General features: G+C 42.2%; 2 protein-coding genes across 7 annotated transcripts in view; one reads left to right on the top strand and one right to left on the bottom strand.

Moving 5' to 3' along the window:
* Positions 1 to 2872, top strand: part of LOC6529097 (zwei Ig domain protein zig-8) — a 55411-nt gene extending 52539 nt beyond the window's left edge. For all 6 annotated transcript variants that reach the window (XM_039370366.1, XM_002090074.3, XM_039370365.1 and 3 more), the window contains 2 exons: positions 481 to 592; positions 659 to 2872. In XM_039370366.1, coding sequence (XP_039226300.1) covers positions 481 to 592; positions 659 to 677 — 131 coding nt within the window. In that variant the 3' untranslated portion in view covers positions 678 to 2872. The remainder of the gene's footprint in view (positions 1 to 480; positions 593 to 658) is intronic.
* A 10482-nt stretch (positions 2873 to 13354) lies between these two features.
* On the bottom strand, positions 13355 to 13555 carry LOC120320765. Its single transcript, XM_039371315.2, has one exon. It carries the CDS (start codon positions 13516 to 13518, stop codon positions 13366 to 13368), a length of 153 nt encoding a protein of 50 aa, XP_039227249.1. The 5' UTR covers positions 13519 to 13555; the 3' UTR covers positions 13355 to 13365.
* Positions 13556 to 16741: the final 3186 nt, after the last annotated feature.

Genomic DNA, 16741 nt, shown 5'->3' with positions numbered 1-16741 from the left:
AAAACGGATATGATCAATTTGTTAATGATTTTATTTTTAATCTTTACAAACTTTGTATTTGAAAAAAATTAAATGTCATTTTCCTCGTTGGTAATATTCATTTAAGGACCATAACAAAATATTCAGATATTTTAAGGAGGTTATTAAGTGCTCGTGATATTTAGTTCTATTCAATGCAGATTTTTAGTTTTTCATTATAAAACCCTTGGCTCTGCCAAACCTCGTCAAACTGTGTTCCTTGTAGTTTTAGCATTTAAATACACATCGCACGCCTTTTGATAATAGTGATAAGCCGTGTAAATAAAAGTATGCAAATAGCGCAACCGGCAGCTTATTAAAATGAAAATTCGAAATGCGGCGAGCGGGCAAAATGGAAATGCGGAGCACGGGTATTGGTGCACATAATTGCATTTGCCTGTCTGTCGCTTAGCGAATTCTGGCTCTAATTCAAATTCCAATTTTCCCCACTGCCACCTGCAGGCGACAATATGGCGGCAATCTCGCGTCGGAAGACCTCCTCAGCCGATCGCCTGACGCACATATTTAGGTCGATGCTGGCGCCCTGTCTTCTGCTGAACACGGTTGTTGTGAGGTGAGTGGTCCAAGCTGATATCTAATATGCAGTGATGTGAAAGTCCTAACCTCCGACCCGCATTAGACATATCTTTCTGACCTAAGCGGACCTTCTGTGCGGCCGAGGCGAACGGAAGGACGGCGACAAGGAAATCCTATTTAAGCTATTTCAGTGTTAGAACTATGGCTGCCGAAACAGAGTTAATAACTGAATAACCCCCAGTCTAGGATAATTGCTAAGCTAAGCTCAGTAAGAGATGCGCACTCAAGTGTAAAGATCATGTTAAACCAATCGTCGTGTGCATACACTTGCGAGTGTACTTAACTTGTTTGTGTGCCAGACAGTTACCCGTACATCTAGACCAGTTTGGATAAGAATTGGCTATGTTAATAACCTTGTTCCCGTTGATTTTGTACAGTATGTTTAAGGTTTTCAGAGTTTGTAAGTTTCTTTTATGAATAACGCTCGGTTAAATTTCCTCAAGCTCCTGGGTTACCATCATCGGTGTTACGTATATGTGTAGTGCACTTTTACTTGTTCGGTGAGCTAAAAGCAAAAGCTTATTTTATATGCCTTTGTTTAGTCAAGATCAATGCTTTGCAACCCAAAAATTTGAATTTGTATAAGTAGCCGGTTTAAGGCCATTTGAAAAAGTATATACATATGTATATGTTTGAACAAAAACGCATTAAAACGATATTATAACTGTTACTAATGGCTAATTAAAAACTAAGCAAAAAAGCAGCAGAAACGTCCAACACAAAAGACGGCATAAAGAACCGGGGCGATTTTATCGTTAACGAGCATAAAAACGAGACCATCAACTCCTATTAATTAATTATGTTATTAAGTTTGTATATACATTTTATTGCACTCACAAGAGCACTACAGAGTGTGCCGGAAAATTTATTTAAATTGTGTAAATAAAAAGGAAATCATACAGCTCCAACCACAACCCATTCAGCTGACTGAAAATGTGCAATATTACCCATATTACTAATATTACCCATACAGCCCAGGGCCCGTGGACAGATGCGTGGATAGGGATGGCGAGCTGGAGGGAAATGAGGTGTACGAGAATGCGGACACTTAATGGGCTTTGAAACTGTCAAAATCAAGCTGTAATTAATTGCAAAAGCACAAAAGAGAGAGTCGAGCGGGCTGGGGTAAAACCCTAGCCATAATGTGAAACAATGGATAGTTTAAATTCGTCACTCTGCCAAATCGGAAAATTGAAAATAATTACTTAGCAAGCAGATATCTAGCATGGTAATATAATTAAATTCTATACATTGTACGTGAATTCTGACCTGGCACTGGCCGGGAACAATGTGCCGAAGTATCTTATGGAATTCCAGCGCTTGTGCCCCGCCTGTGCCGCCGCCCTGAGACACCTCAATCATGAAACAAAAATCTACGTAAAATATTATGTACAACTTCTCGACTGTTTAATAAACTTAGGCTGGCTCCATATCGGCTGCAGGCTGCACTTACGATAGAATACAATATAGAGGATCCGCTCCAGTTCAAATTGATGTGTTGTCAGACCTAGCCAGCCTAGTAACTATCATTCGTTCAGTGTCGGTACGTAATTTACAAACAAAGAAACAAGCAAACAAACTGTAAGGGACACCATTTGAAGTTTGAATACATTCATTAGAGCGAACCCACACCAAACCTAAAATCGTAGCTTAATCATTAATAAACTATTGATAAAACAAAAATACTAAGCGATGTCACACCCTCTTTGATGTGTCTGTATGTGTATGCGTATGCCCAAGGCCCGTTGGACAATTTAAAGGTTAAAGGTTATTCAATTCCATTGAAATATAATGAATTAAACGAAGGATTTAGTTGATTTTTACTGTTAAGCATTTCCACTGTAAATATTTTGTACTTACATATGTATATCGAATGGCCGGTAATGGGCCTTCGTCAAATAATGAAAATCACAAGCGAAAGCAAAGAAAAATGGTGATAGGTTATTGTAATCTTTGTGTGGAAACAGCAGAAACTAAACAAAAGCCCATATAGGATCATCAAGTTGTTTTCAATATAAGTGCTCGAGCAAATAATTGTAAAATTTCAACTTGCAACAATTTGACGAATATGAATTTAATAATAGTACAGATATGAATAAATCCACATAAATCCAGACCTACATTGTGCTTGCACGCACAAATACAAAGAAAGTGGGCGACAAAAAATTCCAAAGCAGCAATGCGTGGATAACAATACGAAAGCATTGAAATAAATCAAGTGATTATCATTGAAAAATAAATGTAATTTAAATAATAACTATGCAAGCCACTTCTCATTTATCACTTTTGCGATAAGGGCTTGGAAAAGGGGTTTCGGTAAGTTATCCAACAGGGGGCCATAACCAATCAATCAGCAAACTTCCCTACAAATGCCGAATCCATGGCCATTGTAAGGACTGCTCTTCAACACGCCATAATTGGACTCCATTGTTGACGCAACACACACTGTAGATTGCCTATTTTACGAAGTTGCCATCTTTTTGGGGCGGTGCGCCAATTATTTTTTGGACGTTTTACTCAAGACCTGCAGTTTACTTTCCGTCAACATTTTATTCAGAGTTCATTTCGCAGCGAACATGTTGCACTTTGGCACCCGCCAAAGCCCGTGCCACGAAGTTTCCCCAAAGTTTGCCGAGTGTGTTTGTGAAATCAAATGCATTGAACGCTGCCGTCAGTCCCGAGAAGCAAACTTTTGTGGCCACCAAAGTTTTTGGCAAATCAAATGAACCCCTGGTAAATTTGCCTTGCACAAGTGCCAACGCGGACCAGGGTCAATGGGTGGAGGCTCAAAAGTAAAACATTGAACTGCAAAAGTAATGGAGACTTTCAACAAGAAATTATAGTGTACACACACCGAGAAAGTCCTGCCAAGCCACTTGAAGCGGGGCTGAACCAAGACCGCAAACTCAACGGCGCATTTCTTCAGTGAGGGAGCCAAATGGGCGAAATTGGCTGTTGACAGCTCCGAGTTGAGTGTGTCTAAAGACTTCGACGTTTGGAAGATTGAAAACTTTGCCATTTTTATTTTCGATTTGCCGTTTTGATTAAAAAGTTTAGCATGAAAGTCTAAGTCTCGAGCCCTCCCAATATGGAAGTCTAATTTCAGCGCCAGTCTGCTGCCTTCGATGAACGGATATTCTGCGAACGCCAGCACCCATATGTGCTATACATAACACATGCAGCCACACTGTGACAACTGTAATTCAGGCTTTTGGTCGCCTGTTTGCTTAAAAGCTCAGGACTCACCAGTAATATATGGCTAAGTGAAAAAATATTAAATAATCGAATTTTACCATGCATTAAGTTTGATGGCTGACAGGATAAACGGAACCACATTTACCGACACCACAACTCTTGTATTCAGCTCTTTCGAATTCACCATTAAATCGCTTACCTTTTCATTTATTGGCAAAAACAATTTTTTAGTTTTACGACCAGATATCTTTGCGCTTGAAACTCCCGTCCAATCTTTAATTATAGATTTAATTTTTTTTGTTTACATATTTTCTTGAAAATTTCTCTATGCCAACAAAATGTTTCTATATAGCTATTCTAGCTATAAGCGCTACTAATAGTTGGATAACGGAAAGCTTGTGGTCGAGAAAATCGACTACAGCGTTTTCTTTCTTGTTATACCTAATGCATTCGAAAGATTCGGTTAATTAACTACTCAGATGATTAATAAATATTTTTTTTACACTTTTAACTTGTATACCCTTTAATTGTATAATACAATTCTAGGTTCGTTTAAAAGTATGTAACAGGTAAAAGGAAACATTTTAGACCATATAAAGTATATATATTGCTCTTATTAGAAAAGTCTTAAAAAAGCCATTAGAAAACCATATAGAAATATTTATTTTAAAATGGGAACCCTACATATATTGGAGGCACTGAACTACATCGTTCCTTCATGTTTTTTAATTCATTGGGGAGAAATAACAACTTGGAAAATGTAAGGCCACATTAATCACAGTTGAAAGGACTAAAGTGCACAGAATAAATTTGCAAATACTTGCAATAACTGTAATCAACACACTTGCCAATCCCACATGGCTTGAGCAAACAGCAACATAGTGAACAGAGCGAAAAACAATCATTCAAATTGCGCATACGCTCCATGGTCACAAGGTGTAAGCTGGTGAGCGCGTACTCTACTTTTTGAGCGACGGCAGTAAGTCATAGTGTTTTGTACTGATGTTAGAAATTATTGTGCATTTCTGTAAATCTGTGCCACACATGCATGCTACCCGCGCTGCGTTCCGTGTTTTCCCTACCACTTTTAATTGATTGGAAAATACACCACTAAAATGCATGCAGCTCAGCTCCGTTCAGCTACCCAAAAGCCCGCCCGTGGATTTGACCTTATACCTCTCTTTCTACATTTTTATCAATATTTGCCTTTTGAACTTCGAGTTGTTTTAAATCCATGGTTGCCCCGCCCGTGCCCACGGCAATTGTTTAAAAGCTTTTTCAATAAGGTTGGCCACATTGTGGCGAAAGTTTTGCAGGCAGAAAAATGCGCATATCTCGTGTTTAGCACTTCATATTTATTACCTGTCGAGTGCACTCAAATCACTTGCAGCCGTTGTTGGGTCATCGGGAAGGGCATCGGTTAGGGGCGTGGATGGGCGTGTAGGGGCTGAGCCGGAGTGTCTCACTCGGGCAGCAGTTGGCCAGCAAAAGTTTAGCCCTCCACTGTTTTGATAAGCATAATTGATGATGCAACCGTGCACAGCATTGAGGAAATAAAAAGTGGTAACAGCAGCAGAACGTGGGGTAGCTTTGGGAGTAGGGTGGGTATGTGGCGTGAGCCCCCTCATAAAGTAAAGCCAAAAACCATATACAAGCTGACTATCCCAGTAGCAAAAGAAATATTTTTTCACATATTTTATTGCACATTTGAGTATTGAGAGCAAGTGCTGAAAAAAGTTATCATCATCGGGATTTGCTAAAAGTGCATCATCACGTCTATGCCGTAACTCATTAGGACGCATATACTCTTTCTCGGCCCTTTTGTGTCCCTGTTGTTTAAGACTGATCGGCAAGAGTCGGTCCAAAATGGCAAGAGTGGAATAATTAATGAGTTGAAGCAAACGGAGTTCTTAAACAGAGAAATTTAATAGCATTCACTTGCAGAGTTTTTCGACTATCAGATACTCGTTACTCAGCTAGTGGAAGTGCGAACGCTTTATACAGAAATCAGGGAAAAACATAACAATATATTAATAATGATCAAACAAATTTTGAATAGTGAAGGCGTTTTGGGAGGTTGTGGATGTTAGAGTGAGCGTGGACAAAACAGCATTTAATATGTATGGGCATTAACTGCCCAGACTAATAACAAAACGAAAAAATTAGCAAAACATTTTTGTAAAGTGTGTGGGCGTGGCAACATCAGTTAACAAACTTGCGCAGCGACTCGTCCAGATCGACGACAGAGTTGGACGCCAGAGAGTTGCCTGGAACACGCGGTTCGACTTATAAGGGTCTCCAAGTTGGGGGCCTACAGAAGGAATACTATGAGGTCGGATGCCGTCGAACGGAATGTAATGTTATGTAAGATTGTTCGGACATGGCACTTTGAATGACCTTGGCTCGCTATTTGTGTGTTTAGAGCAGAATCGCACCAAATAAAACAGTCTTAACGGATCCGCCTAAGTCCGTCCATTCCATTCCCAGTCGTTGAACTCGACCGTCCTTCCTTCGCCTTATTATATGCGATTTCCTATAGCCTCGACTGCCTTACAGGAACGTGCATGTTATGCCAACAAGCTGTCATAATTCAACTACTCCGCCAGGAAGCCTTCGACATTCTGCACTCATAATTTGTTGCAGGGCATATAAACAAAAGGCTCCTGGCGGGCTTCTGAACTTCTGTAGGGTGGGCTCCTTCTTCAGGATCGGAACATGCACTGGACTAAGGAGTCAGCCTGGGCTGCTGGACGTTTTTTCGGAATGCCTGCGTGGTGCAACTTTCATAAATACTTAGCCACATGCAAGGGGTTGCTTAAGGTTCTCATACGTAATCAAATATGTGAAAAACCCAACCTCCAGCAGACCGTGTGGATGCATACGTACTGATAAACGTTGGTACCGTGGCGTTTTGAATTTCCGCTTCCGGTTATTTTAATATTAAAAGCGAAGGCATATGTGCTGCGCTCAGCAGGACACGAAAAGCCTGAAACCATAGCAGCAGCTGACGGAGTTGGTCGAAAATGTGGGTGTGGCCGGAATAAAACAAATGCTTATGCTAGCAAAGCGACAGAGTATTATGAAAAAGTATTAAGACTCAGGCGGTTTTCTTTCGTTTTTCACGTGCATATAAATTAATAGCCCGCTGGCCGTTTGTGTTTCATTTTCGCATTCGCATAAAATATTTTACCACGTAATCAACTTCATCTTCATTTTTTCTCAGCTCTCATGTCCAATTCAGCAGATTCCACCTGATCGCTCCAGTACTAAGTGCTCCTGTATTTTGCCTGGCTCCACTTTGGGTTTGCATTAATTGACAGAGTGAGCTTTCCTTTTATGTTTCACGGAAAAATCCACTTTGCCGTGATTTCCGGAACGAAGTTTAACAAAGTAAAGTTAAGCAGCGTGGTTAGGTCAGTCAGCGCTGAGCAGCCACAGCACTTCAACATACCGCCAAAGGAACAAAGAACTTTAAATATTATCCCGATATCCCAACGTCGCAGCACTGCACTTCCAGGACAACGATTTATGGTCGATGGCGTCGCTTCCCCGCCCCAATTTAAGCTACCAGAGCCCCACTCAGTAAATTTTCACTGCTCAGTCGTATGTGCCGCGTTGCAGAGGTGTTAAATTTGCTATTTGCATAATTGATAAAGCCGATGTACAGGGTCGGGAGTTGTCCGACACGTCTAGGTTGGGCCCAAGTGCTTAGCATGATGCTTTCTGGCTTCTGACCTATGTCGGATGTCCGCATGTCATTCCCAATGCTCTGGCTCGAGCTGCGTTAGTCCCTCGCTTCCGATCTCTTGCCGCATACTTTACGTTTGAGCCATTATAGGCCACTACTTCCGCTCGACCCGAGGACACCAGCGAGTTCTTTTCAACTTCTTCGTCTTGAGCCTCAGACTTGGCATGCGAAGAGTTCATAAATTCTCACGTAGCAACTGCCGCAATTTAAAGAGTGCACTGATTCCTGGACACTGAGGGGTTAGCTTTTACTTTTGATTTAATGTTGACTTAGTTTGCAGTGGGAAAGCTGGGTTCCTTCTGTTTGCTCAACCGTGAAGAGAAACACCGATGGAAGGTGGTTGTAAAAAGTTGTCATTATTATTAAAAACTCATAGTAATAAATTTAAGTATAAAACATATCGCAGTAAGAACCGCCTATAATGAGGGGAAGAGTTTGTGTCATCTATTTTACAGTACATTGCACACTTTCTGTCCTCCAAAAGAAGACAATTTAGTAACTTTGGGTAACAATCAATGTATGTTTCCGATCGCTGCCCACTGACCACAGAAATTAAATTAAAAACAAGAGAGAACGCTATAGTCGAGTTCCCCGACTATCTGATACCCGTTACTCAGCTAGTGGAAGTGCGAACGAGAGTCTTCAACACTGACAGGTTTTGGCGGTTTGTGGGCGTTAGAGTGGGCGTGGCCAAAAGTTTTTGGCAAATCGATAGAAATTTACAAGGCCAATACAAAAATGAAAAAATATCAAAACATTTTTCAAAAGTGTGGGCGTGGCAGTTTTGGGCGGTTTGTGGGCGTTAAAGTGGGCGTGGCAACATGAATCGACAAATTTGCGCTGCGTCTATGTCTCTGAAGTCTGTATGCTTATTCTCAACTTTCTAGTTTTTATAGTTCCTGAGATCTCGACGTTCATACGGACGGACAGACGGACATAGTCAGATCGACTCGGCTATTGATCCTGATCAAGAATATACTTTATATGGTCGGAAACGCTTCCTCATGCCAGTTACATACTTTTCAACGAATCTAATGAGCGGCTATTTTAACGTCGCTCAAGCTAAACGAACTGAAGAAATGGAGATGTGCAAGCAGCAAATCGATTGATTAGGTGGCAGCATCTAAAATTGGGAGCTTTTACTAAATAAAACCTTATAATACAACCTTTAAATAGAATAGGATATGTAGTTGTCCACGCACATATGTAAGTACCATATATAAAGTTGTCAAGATATCACTGCCACTTGCAACTTAAGCTTTCTGGTGAGCTTATCTTAATTTAGGGACGAGGGACGTGAGAAACAAGTAAAGTTGCCCTAATTGACCAATTAACTTGGTCACCACTTCGGACAGTAAAGAGAATTGAAATCCAAAGAAAGGCCGACAATAAAATTCCCATTTAAATTTCCCCCAAGACTCGACTATACAGTTCATCGTGACATGTTTGAGTTTTATTTAAGGTGGAAGTCATGACTAACTTATATTGTCTCGGTATTTATATAAAAAACTAGATGAGACAAGAAATGAAACATTACATTGGTTTTTTTAAATTGGCACCCATTTTCGCACAAATATTCCTGGAAAATGCTTTATATCCGGGGGGATGCACATTCGTCAGAGCGTCTCGGCAGAAAATAAACTTCACACAACGCGCAACGTCCCCAAGCTCCCGAAAAAAGAGAAATTACGCTGACGGACTAAATGTATGCAATAAAATTTTTCACACACGCCCTCGGCATTGCGGGCACCGTGGCGACGTCTATGGCTAGTGTAATAAATGGCAGTCAGCGGGTGGTAAACGGCGCTTGTGGGCCTACTGGCTCGGGGCACGTTTATTAATCCGGAGTTGAGTTTGGGGTTCTTAATACGTTTGAATCGGCGCGGAAGATGTCCGCTTTGGGGAGGATACATTGACCAGACTCTTGGACATCGAGGAGAAGAAAATACTTTGCAGCACTTACTTCGTGCTAGACACTTCGAACGCTTATCCGGACTCTTGTTCCCGGTAGGTGCACTGCTTATTCTTAGTCAAAGCTGGCACAGAAAAATTTAATTTGCCACTGATTGATTACGAGCGATTTAGTAAAATATTCCCAGGTCCGGCGACCGGAAAATCGCAATTCTAACGTACGAAGTCGCGAGGCGATGAAATGGCTGGAAACTCTTTTACCTTCCTGCGTTTCGGTTGACTTTTGATGTTCATTGGGGAACGACGTTTTTTGGACTGGGAGGGTCGAGAAAAATGTATTTTCTTGATCTACACATTGAGCATGCGTAAAATATCACACAAGCGGACAAACTTTAAGACGCAAATAAAGCGGACATTTTTACACCCACACATTAAAGCTTTAAGTAAATAAAATGCTTGGAATTCATTTAAGCTTTTCGGTGCGCCCTTCGTTCGGCAGCCTCAGTGTTAATTTATTGTTTCGGGAGTAAAATCATCTATATGCATTTATATCTTATACTTTGCCAAGTCCTCGGCCCTGCAAAAATTTATTTCATTCCCCGCACCCCGTCCTTCTGGCTTCGTTTTTCATTTGGTCCTACTTTTTATTTTTTACAGCCGAGCTAAAAAATTAGCTTGCATATCTTTATGCACCCAAATAAAAGCCAAAGATGGGAACAGAAAAAGTTTTGGATTTCCCATTCTTGGCAGAACTCCTATTTCCGATGATTTTTAGCCATTATTAAAAAATGCCTGGCCGAGGCCATGTTGGAATAATTGAGCTGTTGCCAAGGCCCCAGCAGCATAGACATCCTGGCTAATGCCACATTATTTGTGCCTGACTTGACATTCAAGCTTGCCCGAATGGAAAGCAATATCTCACTAAAAGTATATAAAACCAATAGTCAAATCCATGTATTTTGTCTCTGTGATTTCTAATTTTATAGCTTCATTGGCCTGCGAATTAATCGAATATTCATATAACACAGCATACCAACGGTATGTAGCTGGCTTGAAATGCGTTCCATCCCAAGAGCTTCACTTGCCTTATCATCAGATATTATTTATGTCGCCTGTATTGCTCCTCTGAAACTCTTTTTCCTTTGAGCAGCAACCTTAATTGGAAATGAAAATGGAAAATTAATGTTGTCCTTCCTGCCTCTTCAGTAAATAATTAATAGTGAAAACGGCTTGCCAATGTGCAGTTAAATTTACCTTCGGCCGCCAACAGCACGACATAGAACGTCAACTGCTGCGCTCCGTAAGGTGCAAGATGGAAAACGAATTGTATCCCCTACGTAGTTCGTGGATTCAGTATTCAAACATCCTGAGCAGACCATGATATACTGAAGTTCTGAGCAGTTTCATGGGACTGCATTAGGACTAAGACCATTGAGCGAGCATTGATATTTCGAGATCCGAAAAGTTGAATTGGATGGATAACATAAAAAACAGCTACTGGTTCACATAATTTTCAAACCGTAAAATATGCACACAAAAATACGCCACCAAAGAACTAAGGGAAGTCCTTAAGCTCTGCGGAAAAAAAGGCCTGCTTTGTGCCACTCACCGTAGGATGTGTAGTCAGCTTACACACCATGCATGCAGTCAGCCGATGGCACCGGAAACAAATAAAAACGAACTTGACGGAGCTGAAGCCTCGGGGCACACAAATGGCTCGATAGTAGCTTGAATGCAAGTGAAGTGGGAAGGTGGAATTACAAATCGATTGCTTACAATCTTGTAAACTGCGTTACATGCACAAACCAGCCCTAATTGGTCAGCAGACGGACGCATTACTCATACGCACCGATGCCAAATAAACTTTTCGTCTACTTGGTGCCCCGACAAGAGCACCGGCCCCCTTCATATTTGCCTGGGGTCTGGATAACTAAATAAAAAGAAGCATGAATGGATGACCAGTAGCACGGTTCTTGGGAGGAAGTAGAGGTCGTAGTTAGCATCAATCTGGGCAAACAAAAACCACCAGCACACATCTTCCATTCAAAGCCATACCCCATGTGCAAATGGGGTAGCCAATCAAGTACCTGTTTACACAAGCAAAGCTACATTTTAAAGCCACAACACGGTGGTGGTGGCTTTGAGGGAGGCCTTTGCCAGGCATTCTCCCGGGTCAAATGAAAGGAAGAACGAATACAAAAATTAAGCATGGTGCAGAACTACCTTTTAAAACCGTGCATATCACAGGTTGCTGGTATCAGTTGGCATTTATTTGCCACAGAACGAGGCAAAATGCAATAAACATGAATTCAAGCCCAGTTGCCATTAAACGAACCATGCATTTCCCTTTAGCCACAATCACTAGTTGGGCAGCTGCAAAGAATAGAGCAGGGTTCCTGAGTGCCAAGCTTTGTTGTCCATTTGCGTCAACAGTTCCATTCAACCTGCACACAGAGAGACAGAGGGACTGAGCGAAGAGTTTGCTATTTGCCAAGCAGTTTCAGATAGATACATAGATAAAATTGAACTGGGATTTGGGGATTGCGCAAAAGTAACTGAGCAAATTTCCGCAGATAGCTAAGCTCAGAGCGGCTGCTGCTGTGCTGCCCGAAGATTTGCGAGCAACCAGACAAATTGAATGCTGATGCACGGAACCAGCGTCGGCGCGAAGGCCACCAAATGTTGGTTGATCCGGGGCGATGTGTGGTCCTTCTAAGTGGCCTGAGTGCGTTCATTTAAAAGGGTGCCTTTAAACTGCCACCATCTAGTCTGACATTGAAAACAGCGGAATCACATATAACCACTTCTGTAGTTCAAAACGACAAACCTGCGACACATTTGTTCCCAGGGCAGTACATCAGGGAACGAGAAATTTCCGTTTCCGAAATATTGGTAGAATTTCGGAAAAAAATAAATTGAAAACATGGACAGTTTTTTGCGGTTTGTGGGCGTTAGAGTGGGCGTGGCTAAAGAAGAAGACTAGTAAAACTAAGACTAATAAAACTATGAAAAAATATCAAAACAGTTTGTGAGCGATAGAGTGGGCGTGGCAACATGGGTCAACAAACTTGAGCTTCGTCTATGTCTCTGGAGAGCTTAATCTCAACTTACTAGCTTTTATAGTTCCTGAGATCCCCACGAATATACAAACATGGTCAGATCGACTCAACTATTGATTCTGATCAATAATATATATACTGTATATGGCCGGAAACGCTTCCTTCTGCCCTTTTACTCTACGAGTAAAGAGTATAATAAAACAAAACTTAATGCTATAGTGGAGTTTTTAGGCTATCAAATGCCCGTTACCCAAAATAGAAATATATCAATACATGTTTTTTGGGCGGTTTGTGGGCGTTAGAGTGGGCGTGGCAGCATTTGAAAACAAATCAAGCGCCTACGTATCTGGAATCTGCATGCTTAATCTCAACTTTCTAGATTTAGGAGTTCCTGAGATCTAGGCGGTTATACGAACAGATGGGCAGACGGACGGACTAAAATATTTTTCGACGAATCTAGTTTACTCTACAAGTAACGAATATAAAGACAGCTATCAAAGAAAATTCTAAAGTTCGTTTAAAGTGGCCCAGTCTCCCCGACAATGCTTTAATTCAATTTTTCCGCTGCTGTGTTAAAGCGTATCTGTAACAATTTTTGTTTATTTTCACTTTTCGCATTATTCTACGAAACCCATCCAAAGCCAGGCCTTTATTTCGCACTGTGAAATTAAGCGCGGACCGCAACTAATCCTATTTTAGTTTTATTGTTCACCATGGAACATGTTCCCATTTCGAATGCGATTTAATTTCATGTCAAACATAAGCTCTTCCCTTTCTTTTCGGCGATTTATGTATTGTTTGCCTCAAAATCGCACACGCACGTCACTGTTCGACAAATTATTTATTTTGGCGTTTAAGTTCTGTTGTTTTTAATGCTTTGCATTTCACTTTTATTTCGGTTTTGCGTTTGCCAATTGACGGCATTAGTGAAAAATCAATTGAGCGATGACAGCAATCAAAGCCGTAAGCCATAAAACCAAAACCGCACATCAGTTGTGACCCTTGTTGGTTGTTGTTTTAGGTAGTGTGTGTGTGTAGATGGGTGTGTGCCGGAGTGGGTGTCTGAGCTGGAGCTCTTGCTGGTGTGAGTGCCATGAGCGAGTCTGGTTGCGCTGGGACTTATATGGCCTTAGACAGGCTCTCTGAAAATAAGAATTTTATTAAATTTAGCACTTTTCCAATTTATTATTGGGGGATACTTTGGATCCCCTCCACCATTCCGTCGCGTGAGGACCACCGCACTGCAGTGGTCTCTCTTCACCCACGTCCGATGGCCATGGCACCTAGGGATTCACGTCTGCTTAGCATTTTCAGGCGGCTGCAATAAAAAAGAAATTAATTACGCACTTTCGGTTTCCATTCTCTAGCTTGTCATCGTCCAGTTTCTGTTTTACATATTTTCTCATGCACTTGGCAGTGCAGAAGCGGCGGGAAAGGGCCATTTGCATAGCGTTTTTCACTTTTTTATTGTCTGGTCGCGTTTTAGTTTCCGTTTCGGGTTGTAGTTTCGTTTTCTGTAGCTGCTTTTCTGTTCGCGGCTTTTACCAAAATACGTGCAACTATTTTTTATGTGCACTACTGACGATGTGGTCGAGCAAAATTCTGGCTGCATGTTGTCGAAAAAGTGTCTTATTTCAGTTAAATTAAATCAAGGGACAGTGTTGAAATCTTTCCAAATCGGCCTGCTGAGCGCTTGGATTAGGAGATATTTTTTTTTTTGCAGTTATTTGCTAGTTCTTATTCGGTTATACGGGTTATCTTATCAGCAGTTTGTTAACTTATTTCAAGTAAATGAGAAACAAGTTTTACAGGCCCAAACTGTTTCTAAGCTCGCAACGAACTCTCATGCTTCACGCGTACTTAACATTAATTTCACTTTCTTCCGCACTCCCATAAACGCGCCCAGAAGGGAATGAACTTTAATGCCGTAGAAAAGGGGAGGGAAACAACTTTGATACCAACATAATTAGTCACGTAGTTGTTATGTTTGTTTTAATGCGACGACGTACGCGCTTATAATGCCCTATTATGAGAGTGTGGCAGATTCAGTCGCAGTTACATTCGCCGCAGCTGCAGATGTTATAAAATAAACAAATAATAGGCGGGGAGGAATTGCGCTAGCAAATGCCAATAACTTGTAATTAACGTTATTGCCCCACCGCAACGACCGTTCGGGCTAATGCATGTTGCGGCAAGAACAGTTGCTGCCGCCCATCCCAATTCGCAGCCAAAGCGGTCACAGGTCGAAAATTTCTCGAAATGCTCGAAATTTTCATTACCATCTTCATAATGCCCCGCAGAACAATGCCAGTCGCTGATGTGGGAACCTCTGCGACAACACATCCGCTAAGTAGTCAGGAACGCGATTGTCTAGATCCGAGCCACCAGATTTGAGCTACCAGAGACTGAGGTCTCTCCCAAGCTCCAGATCCCAGGCACAAGCAGATAGCGGGAAGATTTATGCACTCGCCAACACAGAACTTTCACGAAAGTTCGCCGACCACGGCCGCTGCCAGCAAACGTGAGCGGGCTACTTAAAGCGCATGCGTGACCGACTCTGCTGCTCACTGGGAGTGGGACCAGCCTGAAAGTAAAATTAGTGACTGCCATGAGAGGCGTGAAAATTGCCCTGTCTTGCGGCACATTGAGCAGGGACCGGGTCCCAAAGGGATTCCAAACGGAGGTGCAGTTGCAGCTGATGTCTGCCCCATGAAAGGGGCACGACAAGTACGGGGGCACGTAATATGTGTCGCTGGGGCAGGGAGATGGGCATAGAAGTTATGCTGCAGCCTGAGCGGGTTTGAAGAACTGCTCTGACCTTGTGCCAGAAAATTAGTTTGAGGCTTTCCCCAACTGCATAGCTATAGCTATGCTTTTTAACTATAGTTAAAAAGCGACTCTTTGAATACGCCAGCTGTCAGAACAGAGACCGGCTAACATAAGTATGCACCCGGACAAACACACCCGGGCTGAAACTGGGTTCTTACATATTAACAGTGTAAAACCAGCACCGACAGAGAGAAGAAGAAGCGTTTTCCGTGATTCAGTCTTCGTAAAGCTTTATGTGGTAATTGATTCTTTGGGGCAGTGTTTTTTTGAGTGAATGCCGGGCTAACTGTGCCCAAGCGTAGACTGAGGCCCAAGAGACTTGCTGCTGACGGCAGCTTTGTGCCGATGCTTTCAAATGGGCGAAAGCTGAATGGCATTTTGGCCATTTTCACCCACGGCCGCGCTGACGACGCTTGTCAAATGTAGTTTAGGAAACGTAAGAAGCTACCACCTCGCTGCTGGTTGGCCGTTTATCAAAAGACTGCAATTAAAATGCTCGGCGCACATTTACTTTAGAGATCTGCTCGGCGCCAAACGCAAATATAAAACTCCGCCGTCTAACTTGGCCATTTGACTGGTTCGAGGACTGTGTGCAAAAGGAATTCAATGCTCGTCTGAATAACTAAATCGCTTTAGTCCATCTCGACGGCGGAGCCGGGGCCTTCCACGTGGTCTGAATCCGACGTATTTCGAGCGGCAAGTTAGGGAAAGTGTCTCGTTTGCCCACTTAGGTAGTGAAATAATTTTGGTAATCGAAAGTTGCGACTCACACTTAACAACACGGCCGAGGCCGGAATGGGCCAAATCAGCGGCAAAAAAGCCAAACAATACGCGGCGCTCATAAAAAGGCTATAAAAAAGTGACATTTTGGCCAGAAGCTATTGGCATAAACACAGTCGAGAAAAAAGTCAACAAGCGTCTGCGATAAGCGTTGGGGGCGGGTCAAAATCAAATCACGGCCAAAGTGGAAAACAACAACGCCGGAGCAGCATTATTGACAATTTACGTGGACTTGTCTATGTCACTCGGATATTGGGCTAGTCTCCATTTTCCTTTTTTCCCCCGGTCCAGACCAGACCACTGCCGACTGTTGCTTTGGTCGCTGTCTGTTGCCCCCGGTTGTTGGTTGTTTATTGTCCGTGGTTGGCGGCTTATTGGTATTGGGCTTGGTGCCCACACGCAACGTGCAAATAAATTGGAGTGCGTGCGAGCCGAATGCCTCTGCTTGCTGGTTGTGTTCTGGGCCAAAAAAGTGCTTTATAAGTGGCACTCCGTCAAATCAAAATCAGCTGATTCAGCAAAATGAAAGTAGTTATACCCGTTACTCGTAGAGTAAAAGGGTATACTAGATTCGTTGAAAAGTATGTAACAGGCAGAAGGAAGC

The sequence above is a fragment of the Drosophila yakuba genome, chromosome 2L (assembly GCF_016746365.2).
Source record: "Drosophila yakuba strain Tai18E2 chromosome 2L, Prin_Dyak_Tai18E2_2.1, whole genome shotgun sequence".
Classification (NCBI taxonomy): Eukaryota; Metazoa; Arthropoda; class Insecta; order Diptera; family Drosophilidae; genus Drosophila; species Drosophila yakuba.
The sequence above is the reverse complement of the archived record's forward strand: the minus strand, read 5'-3'. Positions and strand labels throughout refer to the sequence as shown.